Below are 23,297 nucleotides of genomic sequence, written 5' to 3' on the forward strand. Positions count from 1 at the left end.
ATTTCTTTTAGGCTCGACTTCCCTTCATTTTTTTCCCCCTCCTTTGGCAGTGTGCGGTTGTGTTTGCATAGCTTGGACAGAGTTTATAAATATGGGAAAAAAGGCAGACAAAACAAAGTTTCAAACTTTATTTCTAGCAAAAACATCAGTTCCCTGTCATCAGGAGAGCTGACATTCCCATTTAAATTTTAACATTATGCTGGATGGAACACACAGCAAATGCTGCATCATTATACAGTAGCTCAGGCAGCCAGGAAATACCAACCATTTATAAAACCTGGTCCTCTCTCATGAAATATAAAAGGGAAAATAAAAGTCAAACATGAGAGAAACACTTTTGAATAGATTTATGGTTGTTTCTCCTCTTTAAGAGCTACAAAGGTCACATTTCAGTTAGTTAAATGGCTTAATAAAAAAAAAACAAACACAAAAAAACAAACAGGAAGAGTGGAAATTCAACAGGTTTGAGCCATCAGTCTTGCTGTGAGACAGTCTTGACTATGTGGTAACAGTTGTAAATGATCAGATACTGATCTGCTCTAAAGCTGTAAACCAGTGATACCATCCGGTTCCAAACAAAAAAAACAACAAAACAAGAAGTCCCACGAGTCTTTGCTGGATCTTTTTCTGTTTTCCAGCTGGGCGTCCTGAAGCTTGAGGCTCAGAACTTGAGGCTGAATCCTGGACCGACTGCAGATGCCCCCTGATAGCTGGTTGTCAGGTGGAAGCCAGTATCTCTCAGGTCATCATCACCCTACAGAGACAATGGAAACATTCACAACTTGTAACATTAACAAAAACTTTTGAAATCTTGCACTTCTTACATGCTTATTACAAAACTGACCAATATTATTTTATTACTCTAGTTACCTTTGGAAACCCCTAACCTGAATTTAATGACAGATTTGATTACAACTAACAGTTTGTATTAAGACTATTATTATTAACACTCCAAATACTTAATCACAAGCTCAAGCTTTTTTTTCACCCTGATGAGAAGAAAAGTGAGACAAAAATACACTTGTCATGGTCTAATTGGCGTGTAAGGCAGCAAATACCAACACTTAATTCCACTGAAAAATCTCAGTAGTGGCCTTAAGCTGCTGGGTGAGCCGGACCACTGCTGAAAACATTAGGAACTAAAAAGTGCTCATCATGGAAAACACGAGGAGGAAATACGCGGACACAAAGCAGAAGCCTGTAGGTCTGTAATCTATTTAACACAGGCAGCGTTCAGAAAGCCTGGTAGCTGTGTGTAATGGAGAAAAGTCAGGCCTAATGCTCTTACCAGGTGACTGTAGCCCAGGCCTCCCTCGGGTGGACGAGGACTGGTGCCTCGCTTCACCCTCTGCTGCTCGCTCTTAGCCGGCCAGGTGGGGAACATCGAGGAGTCAATGGGGAGAGGAGACTCCCTGAAGTACTCATGTTTGAGAGCCTCATCTGATGAAATCCTCTTACTGGGGCAGTAGGTGAGGAACCTGGAAAACAATCAATAATAATTTTAAACGTATGTTTTAGCAGCGTTTCATCAGAGATGCCAAACTGCCTCGGAGAACTCAGGCTTCTTGTGTGGACAAAACTGCCAGACCTGCTCTCACCTCAGGTTTTTTTTTTTTCTCTGCTATTCAAACAGGTCTGCCTTTTAGCTCAATGAAGGCCAGTTCCACAGTTGGAAAACCAATCAGGGCTCTGTAGGTAGGATTAACCATGAAGGAGCGATCTTTCTGTGCCATGGCCAAAAAATAGTGACGAGAAATGGCCAGCAGAATGACGCATGCATGGATGGGATTGACGCAGCTTTACAGGTTGCTGTAAGTTAACAGCGCCTAACAGCTAATTAATGGTTTCTGTGTAATCAAAGTCCTGCTGATGGTTGTGTCTGATGCGAACATTTGAAGATTACACATGTGCCAGCTGACTTTTACTTTATTGGGTCACAGTCACACGGGGTAACGCTGGCATATAACTGGCATCAAAATGTTTGAAAAGCTCCATTTCACCGTTGTTTTCCCTACTTTTTCTACTCTAAATGATGTCAAAAAATTCATATTCATAATGTGGTTGTCTACAGAAGGACTACCCACCTAATCTTCAACGCCCCCAAATAATATTAACAAGGATCAGTCTGATTATTCTGCAAAGTTACTCTTACATAGTCAAAGAACAAAAATGTTTAGTGTTTAGTGTATAACAGTGTATAACAGTGTATAACAGGCCCTGTAGTGACACAGTCTGAACACAAGGTGTGGTGCTGATGCCAAAGGCCAGAGAGTTTCTGCAAACAGTCGTAATTATACATGACAGGAGCAACACAGACTCAGACTGTGTCTGAGGGGAACCCTCCATAAGTGAGTGCAGACATTAAACATAAAAGATTTTACAAAACAAATGATCTCTAATTTAATGTGAGAGGATATCTACAGGAGGATTAATGCCTGGGATTAGACCGGCACCAGGTCTAGAAGACAAGAGCACTATACTAGCAACATAAGACAAAACCTGCTACTTGTGTCCAATGCACCATTTTGTTATGGAATTACAAAAATGTGCACTCTTCCTGTCCTGTAAGCTTGTTCCTTTTCTTGACTGAGGACCCAGCTGCTTTTCATTTGAGGACTACGGTCATATTTATGCACGGGACACCAGGTAATGGAAACTCATTATCTAACAGGATAGAAACAGGACAGAAAACAGGCAGTATTCTGGCTCTCTAGGAGGATTAAAATTGGGATCTCTTAACTACTACATGTTGAAATGGTAAACGTATAACAGGTTAAAGAGTTGTGAATTGAAACCTTCTTCAGTTAGACACTGAATCTGGGTCTTCAAATGCTTTCACACACAGGAGAGGTGTGATATTGCAAACAACAACTAAAAAAAACCATTGCTCTGCAATGTCAACCTGCCAGATACATCTCCAAAGTTTCCCTGTACTGCTCAGTTGTGAAGCTTTTCTAACAGCACTTCCCTACATGTTGTACACTGACAGCTCAAGTTTCAGCAATTTCGGAAATGAACCAAATTTCCACCAAATTGTGGTTCCTCACACAGCAGCACAGCGAACATGTTGTTACCATCCTCTGCAGCTGGGAGCTAGCTGACCAGCATGGTTTTGTCATTTACAGGTGTAGAGAAAAGTTTCTGTGGCTGGTTAAAGACCTGAGAGGAGAGTTGAGAAGCTCATCTGCGCAGTGCAGAACAAAGCTGATCTTTGGAATGTGAAAGAAAGAATTATGAAGCCATCACTGATTTTCCCTATTAAATTTGTGTTTTCTAAAACATTTTCCTGTACTGTGGAGCGTCACCATGGTGAGTGCGTGTGTGTGAAACGGAACAAGGGGGATGGAACTGGACTCCTGCTGGGATATATCCACTACTGCTGTCATGTTTTAAGAAAGCTTGCCAGAAGTGCTCCGACTAAATAAAAAGCTGTGGAAAGAGTAACAGAATTTGACAGGGTAGAAAAGGGTTCGTCCAAGTAAGGCAATTTCCACTGCAGGAGCCGTGCTGATTGTTACCTAATACATGCTCTTCATCACTGTATACCAGTGATATGTGTTCTCTCAACACTGAAAATTTGCCATCAAATATTTACACAAGTCTATGGGACTTATTCTCTACTCCTTAAAAATGGCTAATTTATAATGTATTTGACCTTTTTTCAAATGGTGTCTTTATGGTTTATAACCTCTTTAGTATCTTTTGAAAACACAGAATCTACAGACACATGAAAACAGACAATAGCTGCAATACTACAACCTGACTGCAGTGCAGTGAAACGAGTTATGTTTCTTATGCAAGAGTAAAAAAAGTCTCTAAAAATCCTACTTGTTCATGAGGTCAAAGCCTTGGTCTGACAGCAGTGCTCCAAAGCGCTTTCGCAGGTTGTTGTAGGGGTACTCTGTGAAAGTCATCTTCTTCACAGCGGGCAGCTCGCTGTAGCCGGGCCAGATCTTCTCGCTGGGCGACCCTAGATCCTAGAGTCAACACAGACAAGTCAGCAGACATACTTTTAGTTCACCCCCCCCCCCAAAAAACAAAACAAAAACAAAAAGTGGACACGAGAGATTCCCAGTTTGGCTGATGTGCTCATTAACTGCAGAAGTGGCAAGTAGCCAGTCCTTGGTGCATTTCAAAACTGATCACTGGTAACAACAACATGGGAGGCCCAGGTAACATCGCTTCATATTGCTGTTATGCCTAATTTAGATCATTTAGTGTAAGGTATAACAACATCATCTGGGGTGACAACTACCAGCAGCTCCACCCTGTGGTTCACTGCAGAACTGCACTCTGACAGAAAACCTTACAAGCAGTAAAAAGAAAAGCTTTAATATTTATAGTGACAATACCCCACCTTTTATAAGCACAAATGAAAGCATTTACCTTGAAAATCTTGTTAATTTGGTCAATTTCAGATTTTCCAGGGAAGAGAGGCTTCTGGGTGAGAAGCTCGCCAAATATGCAGCCCACTGACCACATGTCCACAGCTGTGGAGTATTCCTGCGGAGAGAAGAACAAACACAGTGGCAGTCCACAGAAACATAAAGTAGACTGTCTGCCTGGCACGTTCCTCCTGGAGTTTATGTGAAAGTGGATGCACACTGATGAGTCGCTAGGCCTCTGCCGTCTGACGGCATAAATCATGCACTGTAAAACTCTAATAGCATTTTGTGGTATCTGGTGTGTTACAAGCCAAATGCTCAACAGATGTTGTCTTCTATTGGAGAGATATGCCTTTGTGTAAAACAATCAGTCAGGATGATGTAACTATTATCTATGAAAGGCCATCACTTTACTGTCTGTAGTTTCAGCTATTGTATTCAGGATTCATCAGACTCCTGCAATGTGTGAATTTGAATTCTCACCTTGGCTCCAAGCAGCAGCTCAGGCGATCTGTACCACAGGGTAACCACCACCGGGGTGTAAGGCTTCAGGGGGGAACCGTACTCCCGGGCCAAACCAAAGTCACCAATCTACAATCCAAGACGGATGAGGAGACCTTTGAAATTCTCTAGTTTGGGCTAAATAACAGTATTTCAGCATTAAAGATGTTTATATCAAAATCATCTGACCATTAAAGAAGAAATCAAATGACTGCATATCCTGGCAGCAGGGAGTCATATTCAATTTGAAAAAAAATTACACAATCGAGTGTAATTCACATTATCTACTGCCAATTTGCATAAAATTCACACCAACAAGTGTCTGTAAATATTTTGTTTATTTACACATGGACCCAGTCTTCACTACACTTTGCCAGAAATTCATGCTCTAATTGAATTCTACTAATCATGTGTTGTTTATGCAACTGTGTTCACGCTGCTAGCTTGTTGGAAAGACAGATTAATGAAATCACCTTTTGGATTTCCTCCATTACTAAGCTTTAAAAACAAATGTGAAAGATTAAAAAAATGTAAAAAAAAGTGAGACAGTATTTAAGAGTCAAACCAGGACTTTTAAGTGTTGTCATCTAGTGACTGTTCTTAATGAAGACTAGTGATAAACCAACTATCGGTGTCTCAGGCTACGTTCACACTGCAGGTCTTAATGCTCAATTCCGATTTTTTGATCAAATCCAATTTTTTTGTCTGCTTGTTGACACTACAAATAAAATGCGACAGCAAACGCGCTCTAGTGTGAACCCTCAAAGCGGCCCGCATGTGCAAAAGAAGACGTCACACACAACGCGCTCTGTTTAGACCCAGAGCAAACAGTATTGTTTGACTGATGGCCCTTAATATAAAGACTTGTTTCTGACTTTACATTTTGAATTTTGCTTTAAGTTATAAAGTTATTTTGTTATTTACATATGGCCTAATAATGATCCTTATTGCTGTTTTAGAGAGGAGCGGTGCTTCAAAGGATAGTTGCTGATTTCTGTCAGAATCTGCAGATTATACAGTACAAATAACATGTTCACGTTTCTCCAACATTGTCTTCCCAACAGTTTCACTGGATGGCCAAGAAGCGTTCACGATGTCTTCTCCGGCGCTGATAATTGGCATCTGTCTTGTGTCAGTGACGTAAAAGATGGATTTAATGCGGCTTGACCATTCAAACAGCAGTTGCTTTCTAAAACATCAGATATGTATCTGATTCAGTACCACATACGAAAGTGACCCAGATCGGTTTTGAAAATGTTGGATTTCTGCTGTTCACACTGTGATCGGATATGGGTCGCATAGGGTCAAAAAAGTCGGACTTGATGTGCTTTCGCCTGCAGTGTGAACGTAGCCTAAGGTTACCACACCATTAGTCCCTCAGAGTTAGAATTGCTCTCCTGGTATACCTTGAGAATACCCTTGTGGCTCAGCAGCAAATTGGACGTCTTCAGATCACGGTGAAGAATCCAATTATCGTGGAGGTGTCGGACTCCTAGGAGCAACTGAATCATCAGAGTCTTTACTTCTCCTGGAAGAGAAGGTGGCACATTGTACAGTTAGCTACCTTCAGAGATAAACCCAGAAGCAAAGAAACATCTATGAGATCTTACATTCTACTGAAGTCAGAAGATCTTTTTTCAACCTTTCTCTCACACAGACATACACGAAAATGGATTGAAGTAATGTATCCATTCTACCTGGCAGGAAGGGCTGCTTCATTGTTTCCATCAGACTCTTCAGATCATGTTCTACATAGTTCATCACAATGTAGATCTTGTCCATATTGCTTCCAACAACTATTTCCTGATAGGAAAGGATTAGTTGTATGTACAAATCATTAGTAGAAGCTGTAAATGGTGAAATGTTAATAGCTAAGCAAATATCAAAATGTTTTCTTACCCTTACTGTGACAATGTTTGGATGTTGAGCTTTGAGAATTGTATTGATTTCTCTTAAAGATGTGATGGGAAAGCCCTCCTTCTCCTTCTCCATCTTCAGCCTTTTCAGTGCAACAATCTCATCTGTGAACATGATACTATAGTCAGTGTTTTACTAAAAACAATAAACCCAGCTGAAGAGCACAAAAGTAAATAGATGAGTATCTTTCTTTTCATACCGGTCTTTTTGTCCTTGGCTCTGTACACCACGCCGTAGGTTCCCTCCTCTATGCGATTCAAACACTGAAATTCCTCAACACTGCGGCAACCCTGAACACAAAATGCAAGTCAAGATTATAACATACAGAAAATGGGCCAAAAATAATAACATACATCCATAATTTGCGCTCATATGGATGATGCGCAACATTTGTGACCCTAACCTGAAAAGCCGGCAGATATTTGGGCAGCTCCTTCTTCAGCTCCACAGGTGAGACTGGGGGAGACTCTGGGATGTAGTTCCCTTCTGGAGTGGCTGAACGGGAATGAGTTTGAGAGTGAGGGGTGGGTTCCCCCTCTCCTGCTTCTTCTTCCTCCTCATCTTCCTCCTCCTCCTCCTCCATGTCCTCACCACTCTCTTCTGAGTCATGGTCAAAACGGGACTCTGGTACTGTGTGGTAAACGGTTACATGTTATAAATAAGGTATGTGTTTTAAATGAATACATTACAATTTAGAAACTATTTTGAAATAGTAGTTCATTTATCTGAATTCACAAATTATTGCCCATAAAATACCCAATTTGACCTTGAGCACAATCTGGGTAAAGACACATTAAGGATCATCGTGGGCTAGTACTCTAGGACAGTGGTTCTCAAACTTTTTTCGTTAGCCCCCCCCCCTTTGTTTTACAAGATTTTGAAAAACTCCTGCCAGGTTGGAGATTTTCGAAAACCCTGTTTTTGCGTTTACATGTGGATGAGGAATACGGAGTTTGTCACGCAACATCAAAGGTGTGTGCCTTTTTTGACGTCACGCTGTGCGCCATGTTATTGTTTACATGAGATGAATTTCTACAATAGCAGATAGACAAAATACTGCTACTGTTAATCTTACTATCTTCAGTTTTTACACGCTTACATATACACACGCAGTTACTGTCCCTCCATTTAGAAAGGCAGAGGCGTCACGGCGTAATTTTACATGTAGTTGTTTTTCTGTGTAATAATATTCAACATTGCTATCAATACATTTTTCAAAAAATGCCTCTCTGTGCAAAATGGGTTCAAAAACAAACAGCTGTGGGATACTGTTTGTCCGTGATTTGAACCGGGGGAACCAGTGGTGGCAGGATCAGCCTGATATTATTTGTATCCCACTGTAACTTTACTGTATAAACAGCTAACATCGCCAAAATTTCAGGAGCAGTTAGTCATTATAAGAAGTGTTTGTGAACTAAAAATCAAGAATGTGGGATACTGTTTGTCTGTAAGGAAAACAAATTCTGCAGGGGAGACCTACCTTGGCACTTTTGCAGGCAAAGCCAAAGGGAAGATATGCTTCCTCATATTTTCTAGTCTTTGGCTTGGAAGGAAGTTGGTTTGGAAATATATTTGGCGATGCTTGATCTCCTGCTTTGCGTTTGTGTGGGAGCCCCGTCAAAAACCTGTCCATTATGCTAGCAGTGTCCAAGCATTCATTTTTTTTTCTTTTCATACTGCCCCCCCCCCCCCCCCCCCCCCCCCCCCCGCCCCACGCAATGGCTCTGCGCCCCACACTTTGGGAACCTCTACTCTAGGAGGAGCAATTTTGGGGAATCATTTAGGGATAGCAAGACAACACCCACTTCGCTCATCGGTTGGATGAGATAAAAAATAGTTTCCCAGTAACCTGGTTCATAAATGTGACACAGCACAGGAAAAGCTGTCCAAAAGCAGGACAAGAATCCCAACTCTGCACAAAAACAGCCATGTGATGGAGCAATCAAGAAGACATTCCAATATGTACAATATTCGTTTTCCATGAAATTAAGATAAGATCTCTCAAAATTATGTCAGAAAATTTAAATTACTGGAATTTTCAGATGAATAAACTCCAAACAATGTGTGATTTGTACACAAATCCTCATTCAGCAAACTTCTCAGATATGAGAGGAACATCCACAGCACAGTCACACACACCTGAGGTGTGACCCATCAACCACCAAAACGTGCCTCATTAGTGATGCTGATGACTTTTCCATTTTTAGCTTGTGGCGATAATGTTGTGTAGATTGTGATCAAGGGGAGTTTTTATCAGAAGTTTAGTCATTTATGAATGTGCTACAGAGAGTATTTATTTTGCATCATTACTAAAGCACAGTAGTTAAAAAAAAACCAGCCATAGTTTGAGTTAAAAATGATGGCTTTAAAGATTCTTTTCTTTTGCCATGCTAATGTTGTAATTAATTTAGTGACATAAGGTCAAAACAATCAAATAAAAAAAATCTATACACATCTTCAAAACACATCAGAAAATGTGTTCTCTAAAATGTGAAAATTCTGTACATTTTTAACAGTACTGAATTTTTTCCACAGTAACATTTGGCTGATATAATCTTCTACCTATACAGATGCCTTGATGTCATCTAGTTACCGAATATAAAACTTGGTACAACTAAAGTAAAGGGCTTAATTTAAGGAACATTTTTTTTCATTCTTGCCTGAATACTATTTCATACTATTTCTGTGTTTTGCCCTTATGGTGGTGCGATTGTTTCTTAAAGGCACAGTCTGCAGAGTTAGAGTCCTGGCTGGGTATAAAAAGCTAAGAAAAAATAAAAATAAAACTCTCTACTTCTCCAAATATGATTTCTACTCTCTTTGATATCTGAGGTTTACTCACCTGCAGGTATGTGATTTCCATTTTCCCTCTCCTGTTCAAAATCTTCCCCTGACTGCTCGTCCTCACTCACATCTTCTGAGAGGAAGAAAGCCACTTTGATAAGCATCTGATGGCAGTGACAGAACCGTATGGGCCACAAATATTTGTACCTGCACTCTGCTCAGACCGCCCTGAGCCTGAAGCAGATTCCTCCTCCTCTTCTTCTTCTTCACCCTCACTCTGGCTGCTGGACTCTTCTTCATCTTCCTCCTCATCTTCCTCTTCCTCAGAAACAGACGCTGATGCTAAATGAAATAAGGAAAGATAAAAAAAACTGTTTAAAAACTGGAAATTAACTGCAAATCTACAGAGCCTTCCTAACACAATGAGCTGTGGTAGATATTTGTTGTCATCCTATTCTTCTGATGATGATCAGAAGTCTTACCAAGTTTGACCAATCAACGAACATCCCTATCAATATTAATCGTCTGCTGTAGTGGAGTCTTTGACATCCATTAAGTTTAACTTTCTTAAACTTAATGGCAATAAAACAGAATTCATTTTAATAGGCACCAGATCAAAACTGACTACAGTTCCAACCAGTCTTTCGTTATCCATTGATAACTCTGTTGTCACACCATCCCCTCAGGTAAGAGTCTTGGTGTCATCCTCGATAGCACTCTGTCTTTCACAGCACATATAAATAATATCACTCGGTCTTCCTACTTTCATCTCCATAATATTAACCGTCTTCGTCCCTCACTCACACCACACAGTACCGCCATACTTGTCAATGCTCTTGTCACATCTCGTCTGGATTACTGTAATTCTCTTCTCTATGGTCTACCTCATAAATCCCTCCATAAATTGCAGTTGGTTCAAAATACAGCTGCTCGTATTATTTCCAGAACTAGATCCACTGAACATATAACACCTGTTCTTAAACAGCTCCATTGGCTCCCAATTCACCTCGGTGTCAATTTCAAGATCCTGCTTCTCACTTTCAAAGCGCTTCATAACCTTGCTCCTCCATATCTATCTGATCTTCTCCATACATACTCACCCCTTCGTACACTCCGCTCTTCTTCAGCGTCCCTTCTGTCAGTTCTACCTGCTCGCTTGACTACCATGTGACTCAGAGCCTTTAGTTGTTCTGCCCCGAGACTTTGGAATGCACTTCCACTTGCTCTACGGACCACACACTGTCTCCCCACTTTTAAATCACTACTCAAAACTCATCAATTTAGAATTGCATACACCTGATCTGTCTTAGGCCATTTTTACCTTGCTCAGTTTTTATATTTGCTTTTATACTTTTATGACTGTTTATGTCTAAATTTTATCTACCATGTTTGCTATATATACGTTTTTCTTATGTTTTTTATGGTATTGTTTACGTGTTACTGTAAGGTGACCTTGAGGGTCTGAAAGGCGCCTATAAATAAAATGTATTATTATCATTATTATTATTATCTGCTAATTGCTAAATCTGTAGGTTACAATTTAACTTACCCAGGGAGGATTCTGCAGTGCTAGTCTTCCTTTCATTATCACTGATATCCTGCAGATCAGCAAGCAGATCTTTGCTCTCAGGCTTCTCTTCTTTTGATGCTGCAGAAAAGAAAAAAATTAAAATTAGTATGAGTTACGTTGGAGCCACAATAATCTCTTAATAGTCTCAACAATAACCATCGATAAAAAAAAAAAAAAAAAAAAACAAACAAGAAAAATTTAAAACTCACATCCACTTTTCCGTGTTTCAATGTGATCAGACCTTTCCCTGGGAACATGTACTGGACTACGGCTGCGGTGACTTTGTTTTGGCTTGTCATCATATTCCTCAGGTAGCATCCGAGATGGCACTTTAGATGAGAAAAATTAATTAGGTAATCACTGATGCAGGTTTGCCTGACAGGCTGCAGGGTCTAAAAATCCCAATCCATCAAGTCACAGTTTAGCATTTTGAGACATTTGCTTACTTGCTTAAATACATTTGCTTCCCCAGTTACATGAGAATAAAATTATGACTCTTCTTCTGTGCTGAAATTACACAGCTGGGAAAGGACACCATGTTTAGTTACACTCACTGACCTTCTCGTCGTGTCCCTCTTTCTTTGCGTCGCTCTTCAGCCCTCCTCTCCCGGTCCTTTAGCTCTCGTTGCTCTTTCTGCTGTTCCCAGAGCTTTCGGTCACGCTCCCGCTGGCGCTCGAGCTGCTCCAGTCGGTCCCTGTGATCCAAAAAAAACCCAGCAGAGTCCACTGGAGGTCTGTTTGGATAATCCAAAGTTCACTCTTGTCACTGCTTTCTTTGGTTTCTTTAAATGGACAGTAGTTAAGTATTAACTTGAATTATTTATGTTTCACGTCTTTATTTAATTTAAAAAGGAACATCACATATAAAATTACAGTGTTTTTTTAAAGGATCAAACACATTAGCGCTGACAGGATTTAACATTCTGACATGCAATCAACAAAAGTTCAACAAAACCGATTTTCAAACAAGTTAGCGTTGACAATATCAAAGAGGCAAAATTATCAGAAATTATCTGAACTGACATGAGATTATTTACTTCTGGCCAAAGTTGGTGCTCACCTCTCTCTACGTGAATGAGCTCTGGCCTGTTCCCTTCTTTTCTGCCTTTCCCAGTCTCGCCGGGCTTTGTCCTCTTCCCAGTGACGTTTCCTGCGATCGCTTTCGCGCTCTTTTTCTTTATCTTTGAGTCGTGCATGTTTTCCTGCTGTTTAAGTAAGAAACAGACATGAAAAAACAGCCCTAAAAATAAAAATATGTATCTGTAAAACATGTGAAGCAGAGTCTCTGAACCTCCTTCAGCTGAGTGACTGCGATGACGTCTTTTATCTTTTCGCTTCTCCTCTTTTCTGTGGTGAGATTTGTCTTTCCTTGCTATTTGCTGTGGAGGCTTAATTGCTAGTGATTCGTCTTCTTCCCCTCTAAAAGAAACATAAGGAAAACATTGTGAGGAGAGTTGCACCAATTCAGAACCAATATCTGTCTAATACCCTTATGGATCATTCCACCAAAAAAATTTAATAAATAAATCTGTTCAGAATTGGCTTTATAACCACTTATAAGCAATTGCAGACTACTTAAAAGTCAATAATCTGCTACTGTTTATATTAATTATATTATTTATAGTACTCTGTACTGTATTGTGTGGTATTGTACTATATTTTGCATGTTCATAATTTTTTGCCCTTATGTTGTAATTTTGCATTGCATGTTTAGTGTGTCCTCTGCATTGTTGTGCTGTCCCAACTGATACAGCAAATTTGCTTTGCCGCATAATAACAAAAAAAGCCCAACAACAACAACAAAAAAAAAAAACGTGACCTGAATTAACATTATACAGCAGCTTTAAGCTCTTATAATTTTGTAATAAGTTATTGCTGCTAACCTGCATGCTAGCTGTATGTTATAGTAGCTTCTGCTGGTTATGTATACTAATTTCCACATTTAAAAAAAGAAGAAAAAGTCATGGATCAGTTTACCCACTCATAATTTCCCCCAACTTCCAAGTACCTGTCCTCCGTTGAGTCTTGACGTGCATACGGCGAGTTACGAATTGTTATTTCCATTCTTTGATCCCGAAGTTCTCCTTCCTCCGGAGTGTCTCGTTTGGCTTCCCGATCATCCGCCTGTGAAGCAAGGCCCTTTGAGAACTGGCCAAGACAAGAAATCCAGAATTTGGGGTTAAAGCCTACAAGAAGACATTGAGTACAAGAGGGCTAACATACAAAAAAAGACCATAACATTTTTGTATTTAGCAACTTCACTAATGTTTAGACTAAATTAATTAGGCTATGTTTCTTAATAAATTCTATATTCCAATCCTAAATTAACATCTGGGTTTTAAGATAAAAATGCTAACATGACAATAACTGAGACCTAAGACATTAATTCACAAATCTGTTTGTTGCATTCTGTGTCAGCATGCATGTGTAACATAGATTGTATATTAGCTTTTAGATACTTCACATTTTTCTGGCGTTTCGGATCTGTTTTCTCTTGTAATTCTTTTCTGCGTTTCTTCTCTAGTAAGATTTCATCAAGAGTTTTAACTTTCCAGGTGTCTTTTTCGTCCCCCATCGGCGTCTGCTCTCCACCGCCTGCTTTGCAACACAAACACACACAGAGAGTTCAGTACTGTCTCCTTAGCTTAGCTTTGTTTGAATCAGAGAAAGGGGCTTACCATTTGTTAATTACTGATTTAATTTACCATTCAACTGAATTAGGATCAACGCTTCAGAATCCCACCCCCGTCTTTGCTTTGGACAACTACTAATAAAAAACAGATTAGGGCTTTGAAATAATTAAATAAAGTAACGGAAGACAATGAAAGACTTGCGGATTTCCAATTTTAGCCGGTGGACATAACATACACTGTGTACACGCTGTTTAATGCCCTCGTGCAGTGTGTCGGAGAGTTCAAGTGTTGCTCAGCCGTCAGTCATTTTTACCACTTTCATATATCAGAGACGCCAACCAAATGTAGTTAGACACGTACAGGTCGCAACCAAAAATAAAATACCCAATATTAAGTTTATGGTGTGGGAAAACATGCCAATACATAGAGCAACACAGTCGAAAAGCGACTTCTTGCTAAATCGGCTGACTAAAGCGGTGGATGCTAACAAGCTAGCTACTAAACGTTAGTTAGCGAAAGCTAACATGGGGAATCACTGCTAAACAACTTCAACAGCTAATAAGATGGTGTTGAAAGAAACTACTCATATTGCCAATAATGTTAATCAATTACACACATATAGACGTGTGCATATCTAAAATTGAAAGGATAAATGCAGTGAACTTTAAAATTATTGACCGAGCGAATGAAATGGTCAAACAAACCTGAAATATGCGCAGCGGTATTATGGCACACCGGAAGTTACAACGCACTGGTAACGTATGTAATACTTCCGGTGTAAAACAACAAGGTCAAATATAATATAATATAATATAATATAATATAATATAATATAATATAATATCGCAAATCTTTAGGCTTAAATTGTAAGAATTAAATGTAAAAACTAAAGAAAAAATTCTGGTGGCTTATTTCCCAGGCTGTCCTGCAATTATAAAACAAAGTTGTATTTCAATAATAGATAGTGAAAAAAACAGGTGTCATTTTAAATGTCTATAAATAGCGTAAAACTAATGAAAATACAGTTAAAAGTCCAAAATGCATGCCCTCCTTCACTTTTTACAGTGCTGTACAGTGGGCCAGAAGGGAGGGAGTGCAGGTCATTTTTGAAGTAATTTGAAGTAATGTTAATTAGTAATATTAATAAATTATTACATTATTAATTATACGTGCAGCTATTACATCTATTTGTGCACGGAAGATCTTAGCATCTTACCAAACTACAGTCACAGAGGGTCGGGGAGGGGGCTTAAAAGCACCTTGCTGATGTAAGATCATCGGCAGAGTAGAGCATAGAGAAGTGAACATATAATATTTGTCAAAGAAAACTACATTAAACGCTTTCTTCTCAGAGTGGAGTACATGCCTCAAAATGAGTGATTGCTGAATTTATTCATGCTATAGACACCAGAGGGTGCTGTTATTCCAACTCCATCAAACTGGATCACTAACATTCTTTGCAGTGTAGCCAAAGAAAAGACAACAAAAGACATCAAATCGAGTTTTCACTGGCACAGGGGAGTATCATGAGCATCATCATTAACATTTTTATTTCATATGTAGCCTACTATCTGCACAGGATGTGCAGGATGAAACCATAATGAACCACACTGGGTTTTATAACTGAGAAAGAGTCATATAATGAGGTGAAAAAAGAAGAGCAAGATTACAGCAGAATTTATGACAGACTGACATGTACTATGGCCAAGTCATCATAGGAGGCAGGGCTTTTGATCTCAGGCTTAAATTTAAAGTGCCAGCACAGGATAGACACCTTACCTTTTGGTGGTATTGCATTCTGGGCATACAAAAGGGATTTTTGTAGGTTACAACAAAAACAGTCCAAATGTTTAGGCTGGTTAAGTTTGTGACTAAAAACAGTGAGGAAAGGCAAATGCAAACTGATAAGACACCTGTGGATGATGACATACAGGTGAGGGGGTGATCAAAGGTTAACAGGGGAAAGTCACAGTTCACAAAAATAGTATATAGCTTTGCTGCTTATTGAATAAAAACAAAGAACTTAGAATGCTTTTATTTTTATTTTAGTAGAGACTCAAAACTTAGAACAGAAAGCTGCTGGGGTTTGGAAAAAAATTGAATAAATATTTAAAATATACTTTGACACATGCAAAGGGGGGGCTTGAACACCTGTCCCTTTCCTGGTAGGTGCCCAAAGTGCCCTTTTGTTGACGCAATTTTTTTAAATGTGTGTGCGTGCGGAGTCCTGTCTGTGCCCCTCAACAATAATATTTAACTATTAATCAGTTTTGCTAAATAAAACAATCTGGCTTGTACCAGTCATATGGGCGATTGTGGCTCAAGAGTTGGCAGTTCGTCTTGTAATCGGAAGGTTGCCGGTTCGAGCCCAGGTTGTTGTGTCCTTGTTGTGTCCACCACCTACTGGTGGTGGTCAGAGGGCCCGGTGGTGCCTGTGTCCGGCAGCCTCGCCTCTGTTAGTGCGCCCCAGGGCATCTGTGGCTACATGCCATCACCAGTGTCTGTGTGAATGACTGAATGTACAGGGTGGGCCATTTATATGGATACACCGTAATAAAATGGGAATGGTTGTTGATATTAAAGCCCTGTTTGTGGCACATTAGTATATGTGAGGGGGCAAACTCCTCAAGATAGGTGGTGGCCATTTAGAAGTCGGCCATCTTGGATACAACTTTTGTTTTTTCAATAGGAAGAGGGCCATGTGACACATCAAACTTATTGGTAATGTCACAAGAAAAACACTACTTCAGGTTACTCCTTGTTTACGTTATTCTTTTAAAAGTTGTGTTGCGACTGCTATAACAAAGGAATTACTCAACGTTTGTGATGAAAACAGTACATCTTCTCTTAGATTAAATAGTCCTACTTATCGTCTTGTTTGAACATATCTGTTAGCCAGCGCTAGCTTACTTTTCCAGCCACAGCTTAACACTAGATGAAAACGAAAGCCAATTATGCCGCTGTTCCACAATTTCATCTCTGAAAATGTGAACAGAACAACAGTGCAACCTCAATTTTAAACTTGGGTTGAAGGTATCACGACCAACTTCCCCTCAACAACTAGCATTTACTAGCTAGCATTAGCTAGTTGTTTATGACCACAGCTGCATATTTTCAGTGTCGGTTCATCAGATTATCAGTTTTTTGGATTCAGATGTATTGTTTGGTCTATTAAATGTCAGACACTTGCAGAAAGCTTTGTTTATTTGATGACTAAAATACTGAGTAAAATCAACTGGAAATACAATAATAAACAATTTTTAATTTGTTAAATTTATACAAACATTTTGTCTTTGAACCAGGGCACCCTGACGAGAAGTGGGCTACTGGAACAAGAAGGCATCGGTGGGCAAGAGACGAAAACAGGGCGTTGTTGGAATGCTACTGAATAGAATGAGGGAAGTATGGATTCTTCGATACCCAACATCCACAATGACGGCGAAACAACTAGTAGCTCAGTGTTCCAACATTCGAAAGAAGGGACTGCTCTCACAGCTAGAGATTGACGAGGTACAACATAAATGCTTCGGCAAGGGGGAGCCAGGACGGCAGGTCAGGGGGGAGATATCATCACACCCACCCGAGATTGGGTACATAGCCCCAAGTGCGATAGGAGAAGGATCGTTGAGTGCGAGAGGAACTGACCTGAAAAATAGGATCATGGCCAAGCTTGAAACCTGGATCCCCCATAGCCGGTTACCAAGATTACGTGAAGTACCCTCAGAAGGTCTGCTAGATGATGTTAATGCAGCACTACGGACAATACCTACAACCACGATTACCGACACTAACAAGCTGATCTACAATACGGCAGCAGTGATCAGTGAGATGCTTGGCTACAAGTTGAACAGCAACAAGGGGCAGTACCCTCCATGGAGAAGGAGGCTAGAGGGCAAGATCAAAATAGCACGGAGGGAGGTTAGCAAACTAACGGAGTTGCAGAAAGGTGCGACAAAGAAGGTGCATAAGAAATACAGCAAGCTGTCCATACCTGAGGCCTTGGAAACTGCCAAGAAAAGACTCACAGCCTTGGCCAGCCGCTTGAGGAGATACACCAGAGAGATAGAAGGCAGGAGAATAAACCAGCTGTTCTCCACAGAACCAGCAAAGGTGTACTCTCAGTGGAAAGGGAACATTAATAAGAGAACAGCACCACCAAGGCTGGAGACGGAGCAATACTGGGAGAAGGACGCAACCCATAACGGCAATGCTCAGTGGCTAGTGGATCTGAGGGCAGACCATAGCGACCTCCCTGAACAGGGTCCAGTAATCATCACAGTGGCAGATATCCAAGAAAGGGTCTCCAGTATGAAGAGTTGGACAGCACCAGGACAGCACCAGGGCCCGACATGGTTCACGCCTACTGGCTAAAGAAGCTGACTGCACTCCACGAGCAGCACAAATGAACCAGCTGCTAGTTAACGAGGGACACCCGGAATGGCTAACCGAAGGTCGGACAGTCCTGATCCCCAAGGACCCCAAGAAGGGACCGGTCCCCTCCAACTACCGACCAATAACCTGCCTCAGTACTACATGGAAGCTCCTGTCAGGCATCATATCGGCTAAGATGAACAGGCACATGGGTCAATACATGAGCGGGACACAGAAAGGAATTGGCAAGAATACCAGACGCGCAAAACACCAGCTACTGGTAGACAGAACAGTCAGCCGAGACTGCAAGACCAGACTGAACAACCTGTGCACTGCCTGGATTGATTACAAGAAGGTCTATGACTCAATGCCCCACAGCTGGATACTGGAATGCCTAGAATTGTACAAGATCAACGGGACCCTAAGAGCCTTCATCAGGAACTCAATGGGGATGTGGCGTACAACACTAGAGGCCAACTCCAAGCCCATAGCACAAGTCACCATCAAGTGCGGGATCTACCAAGGAGATGCTCTGTCCCCACTGCTGTTCTGCATAGGCCACTGCTGTTCTGCATAGGCCACTTGGTTATGGCATTCTGCATCACCCCCTCAGTGAGATCATTAACAAGACTGGCTACGGATACTGACTACGGAACGGAGCAGTTGTCAGCCACCTCCTGTACATGGATGACATCAAGCTGTATGCCAAGAGTGAACGAGACATCGATTCACTGATCCACACTACCAGGCTATACAGCAATGACATTGGAATGTCGTTCGGACTGGAGAAGTGTAGCCGGATGGTAACGAAGAGAGGGAAGGTAGTCAGAACTGAGGGGATTGAACTACCAGAAGGCAACATTGCAGACATAGAGGACAGTTACAAGTACCTGGGGATCCCGCAGGGCGAATGGGAACCATGAGGAGGCCGCTAGAAAAGCTGCAACCACCAAGTACCTGCAGAGGGTCAGGCAAGTCCTGAGAAGTCAGCTGAACGGTAAGAACAAGATCCGGGCCATCAACACGTACGCCCTGCCCGTGATCAGGTACCCTGCTGGGGTAATAGGCTGGCCAAAGGAGGAGATAGAAGCCACTGACATAAAGACAAGAAAGCTCCTTACCATGCATTGAGGGTTTCACCCCAAGTCCAGCACCCTGAGGCTGTACGCTAAGCGGAAGGAAGGGGCCGGGGACTAGTGAGTGTCAGCACCACAGTCCAGGATGAGACAACGAACATCCAAGAATACATTGGGAAGATGGCCCTAACTGACCGAGTGCTCAGTGAATACCTCAGGCAGCAGAAACCCAAGAAAGAGGAGGGAGACGAGGAACCATCATGGAAGGACAGGCCCCTGCACGGTATGTACCACCGGCAGATAGAGGAGGTGGCTGATATCCAGAAATCCTACCAGTGGCTGGACAAAGCTGGACTGAAAGACAGCACAGAGGCACTAATCATGGCAGCACAAGAACAAGCTCTGAGTACAAGATCCATAGAGGCTGGGGTCTATCACACCAGGCAAGACCCCAGGTGCAGGCTGTGTAAAGATGCCCCAGAGACAATCCAGCACATAACAGCAGGGTGCAAGATGCTAGCAGGCAAGGCATACATGGAACGCCATAACCAATTGGCCGGCATAGTGTACAGGAACATCTGTGCCGAGTATAACCTGGAAGTCCCGAGGTCAAAATGGGAGATGCCCCCAAGGGTGGTGGAGAATGACCGAGCTAAGATCCTGTGGGACTTCCAGATACAGACGGACAAAATGGTGGTGGCTAACCAACCGGACATAGTGGTGGTAGACAAACAGAAGAAGACGGCCGTAGTGATCGATGTAGCAGTTCCGAATGACAGCAATATCAGGAAGAAGGAACATGACAAGCTGGAGAAATACCAAGGGCTCAGAGAAGAGCTCAAGAGGATGTGGAGGGTGAAGGTAACGGTGGTCCCCGTGGTAATCGGAGCACTAGGTGCGGTGACTCCCAAGCTAGGCGAGTGGCTCCAGCAGATCCCGGGAACAACATCGGAGATCTCTGTCCAGAAGAGCGCAGTCCTGGGAACAGCTAAGATACTGCGCAGGACCCTCAAGCTCCCAGGCCTCTGGCAGAGGACCCGAGCTTGAAGGATAAACCGCCCACAGGGGCGTGCCGGGTGTTTTTATATATATATATATATATATATATATATATATATATATATATAGAGAGAGAGAGAGAGAGAGAGAGAGAGAGAGAGAGTGAGAGTTTATTACAGAGAAATGGCTCTTTCCAAAATAAAAGCTATACTATACGCTTCTTCTGGGCTATATTCTCAGCAGCATATTAAACATATCAGGTCCCCATAAGGAGAATCATGTGCTAACGGCTGTCTAAATGACTCCGGTAAAGTTTGTAGCATGCGTGCTTGTTGTTTTTGTCTGCTTCCACTTGTCTTTGCACTAGGATGATGTTGGCGTAAATGTGCAGTCATATTCGTTTTCAGTTCCCACTATAACTATCACTGAAACAGCAAACTTTGTAAATAAACAAACAACACTTCTCATTCTCTAAACATTTGGCCACAGCTGTAGATTACACTATCAGTGCTTGTTCACTCTTGACAAGAATTACATTTCTAAATTTACTTTGTGCATTTACAGGTAAACAATATCTAATATTTTATCTAAGGCTACGTTCACACTGCAGGCGAAAGCGCATCAAATCCGATTTTTTTGACCCTATGCGACCTATATCCGATCATGGTATGACAGTGTGAACGGAACAAATCTGATATTTTCAAATCCGATCTGGGTCACTTTCGTATGTGGTACTGAATCCAATACATATCCGATGTTTCAGAAAGCGACTGCTGTGTGAATGGTCAAGTCGCATTAAATCCGTCTTTTACGTCACTGACACAAGACAGAGGCCAATTATCAGTGCCGGAGAAGCGCCCGAGAAGACATCACGAACGCTTCCTGGCCATCCGGTGAAACTGCTGGGAAGACAATGTTGGAGAAACGTTAACACTTTATTTGTACTGCATAATCTGCAGATTCTGACAGAAATCTGCAACTATCTTTTGAAGCACCGCTCCTCTCTAAAACAGCAATAAGGATCATTATTAGGTTATCAACATTATTATGTAAATAACAAAATAACTTAAAGCAAAAATTGGGAAACATGAAGTCCGAAGTCTTTGTATTAAGGGCCATCAAACAATACTGTTTGCTCTGGGTCTAAACAGAGCGCGTTGTGTGTGACATCTTCTTTTGCGCATGCGGGCCGCTTTGAGCGTTCACACTAGAGCGCGTTTGCTGTCGCATTTTATTTGTAGTGTGAACGCGCAGACAAAAAAATTGGATTTGATCAAAAAATCGGAATTGAGCATTAAAACCTGCAGTGTGAACGTAGCCTAAATGACAGCTTTGTCTTTGAAAAGGTGAAGAGCCTGAGGCCGGTGACAGTCCAGTTCCACTCCAAGTACACCCTTACGGTGGCTCACAGGACAAGGCCACATTTCTGTCCTGCCAGAAGAGAAGAAAAACTTCAGAGTCTTCATGAAGTTCAGCCACATCTGTCATATTCCATATGACAGGTGTCTCAAACTCCAGTCCTCAAGGGCCGGTGTCATGCAAGTTTTCCATGTGTCCCTGGTGCAACACACCTGAATACAATTAGTAGGTCATTAGCAAGAGTATAGAACTTGACTGCATGCTGAGGTGGCAACCCCTAACCCTACTCAAGTAAATTTAAGTAAATGTATGTATTTGGCAACATCTTCATTCACTCATGAGCTGCTGTAACATGAATCAAATGGCTGAATTGCCAACTCAGCATGCAGTCAAATTCTATAGTCTTCCTAATGACCTACTAGGTGTGTTGCAACAGGGACACATGGAAAAGTTGCAGGACAGTGGCCCTCGAGGACTGGAGTTTGAGACCCCTGCCGTATGGTGTTCATGCAGTTTTCTACCCCACAGTTACAGCATGTCTGACTGCCTGTTCAGCATGATCATTTGGAATAAACAAGAAACTAAAAACTTGTTACTTCATCTTTTACCTTTATTATTATTATTATTATTATTGTTCTTATTTTACATTGTTAGGCATTAGGTTTATTTGTAGTAGTCCTTTCCAACTTCTTTCCCTCTTCCATGTTACTGTGTCAGCTTGTCAGCATCTATTTGGGGTTGGGAGTGGAACAGAAAGTAAGGAAATCCAAAGTGCCATTAAAACCAGGAGAGGTTCTTATATTTCAGAAGAAGGGATTAATTCAAAAGAAATGACCTCAATGCCATATTGTATTTAGGAACCCTAGAGAGCACTTTGCAAAATAACACATTCTTATAATTTCACCCTCAGATGAGCCAAGCTACGACTGTCAGGGAAGGTGATGTAGGTACAGAGCATGTGAGAGTGGTTAAGTTAATGTCTCTTGTCTAGATGAAGGCACAAGAGGGATCAATGGCAATGCGTAGAGATTCAGTATCTTCAGTCTTCACTGGACACTCCATTTCTGGCACAAAACACCTGTAAAAGATGGTTGATTTAGGAGGTGACCCGACAACTTCAGCCTGTCAAACATAGCAATGGAGCAGTATGTTAAAAACAAACAAACAAACAAACAAACAACTAATTAAGCATGCACTCAGTACCCTAAGAATTATTATGGTAGTTAAACACAGTGATGGTCACATATCACTTCAAACAGAGGTGATCCAGTAATGCTGCACTAATGAATTACACTAACTATTCACTTTAGCTAAAGTTATTAACTTAGCTAAAGAGTTGGGATGCTGTGTAAGACATAAATAAAGCTAAACTACAAAGTTTTGGACACTGTTTTGCATGTCTCCGTATTGTAGGGGTCTCTGCAAGCATACAGAGCACTGAGAGGGTACAAGATGACAACTTTGGAATTCTACTAGAAACAGTCGATCATATTTGTTTGTCAAAGCTGAATTCAGGGCAAAGTACGCTAAATTAGCGTTTTTAGCTAACAGCTACAATAAGCATAAGAGTAACCGTACGGCTATCATTTGTTAACACAACGCTTGTTCTTATACATGTAATACATTTATTACCAACCTGAGAGTTTATCCGCTGGTCATTCGACATGACGAATGACTTCTGGAGTCTTAATTCAGCTCAAGA

The 23,297-nt window shown here is 41.3% G+C and overlaps 1 protein-coding gene across 6 annotated transcripts; it reads right to left on the reverse strand.

Annotated features, from left to right (window-relative positions):
* Positions 1-113: 113 nt before the first annotated feature.
* cdk11b (cyclin dependent kinase 11B) lies at positions 114-14,542 on the reverse strand. 6 transcript variants are annotated; one of them, XM_084916840.1, is made up of 20 exons: positions 14,495-14,542; positions 13,622-13,752; positions 13,166-13,305; positions 12,449-12,576; positions 12,218-12,362; positions 11,716-11,891; positions 11,367-11,486; positions 11,137-11,235; positions 9,795-9,929; positions 9,646-9,720; positions 7,207-7,433; positions 7,003-7,093; positions 6,786-6,907; positions 6,584-6,689; positions 6,293-6,414; positions 4,869-4,976; positions 4,387-4,503; positions 3,829-3,977; positions 1,289-1,478; positions 114-754 (listed from the first exon to the last, which is right to left on the reverse strand). In XM_084916840.1, exons 2-20 carry the CDS (start codon positions 13,730-13,732, stop codon positions 662-664), a joined length of 2,454 nt encoding a protein of 817 aa, XP_084772966.1. In that variant the 5' UTR covers positions 13,733-13,752; positions 14,495-14,542; the 3' UTR covers positions 114-661. The 6 variants fall into 6 exon arrangements, with proteins under 6 accessions (XP_084772966.1, XP_084772969.1, XP_084772967.1 ...); XM_084916843.1 differs by lacking the exon at positions 14,495-14,542 and adding an exon at positions 13,863-14,483 and having other exon boundaries at positions 12,218-12,359; XM_084916841.1 differs by lacking the exon at positions 14,495-14,542 and adding an exon at positions 13,863-14,483 and having other exon boundaries at positions 9,646-9,717.
* Positions 14,543-23,297: the final 8,755 nt, after the last annotated feature.

The sequence above is a fragment of the Perissodus microlepis genome, chromosome 20 (assembly GCF_051167445.1).
Source record: "Perissodus microlepis isolate ML-2025 ecotype Zambia chromosome 20, ASM5116744v1, whole genome shotgun sequence".
In the NCBI taxonomy this organism is placed as follows: domain Eukaryota; kingdom Metazoa; phylum Chordata; class Actinopteri; order Cichliformes; family Cichlidae; genus Perissodus; species Perissodus microlepis.

Excerpts from the sequence above, each read along its gene's own strand:
- cdk11b (XM_084916840.1), bottom strand. The coding sequence starts at position 13,732 with ATGGGGGACGAAAAAGACACCTGGAAAGTTAAAACTCTTGATGAAATC. Across the intron at positions 7,094-7,206 it reads AATATCTGCCGGCTTTTCAG|GGTTGCCGCAGTGTTGAGGA; the intron begins GTTAGGGTCACA and ends TTTTGTGTTCAG. Across the intron at positions 755-1,288 it reads GCCTGGGCTACAGTCACCTG|GGTGATGATGACCTGAGAGA; the intron begins GTAAGAGCATTA and ends TTGTCTCTGTAG.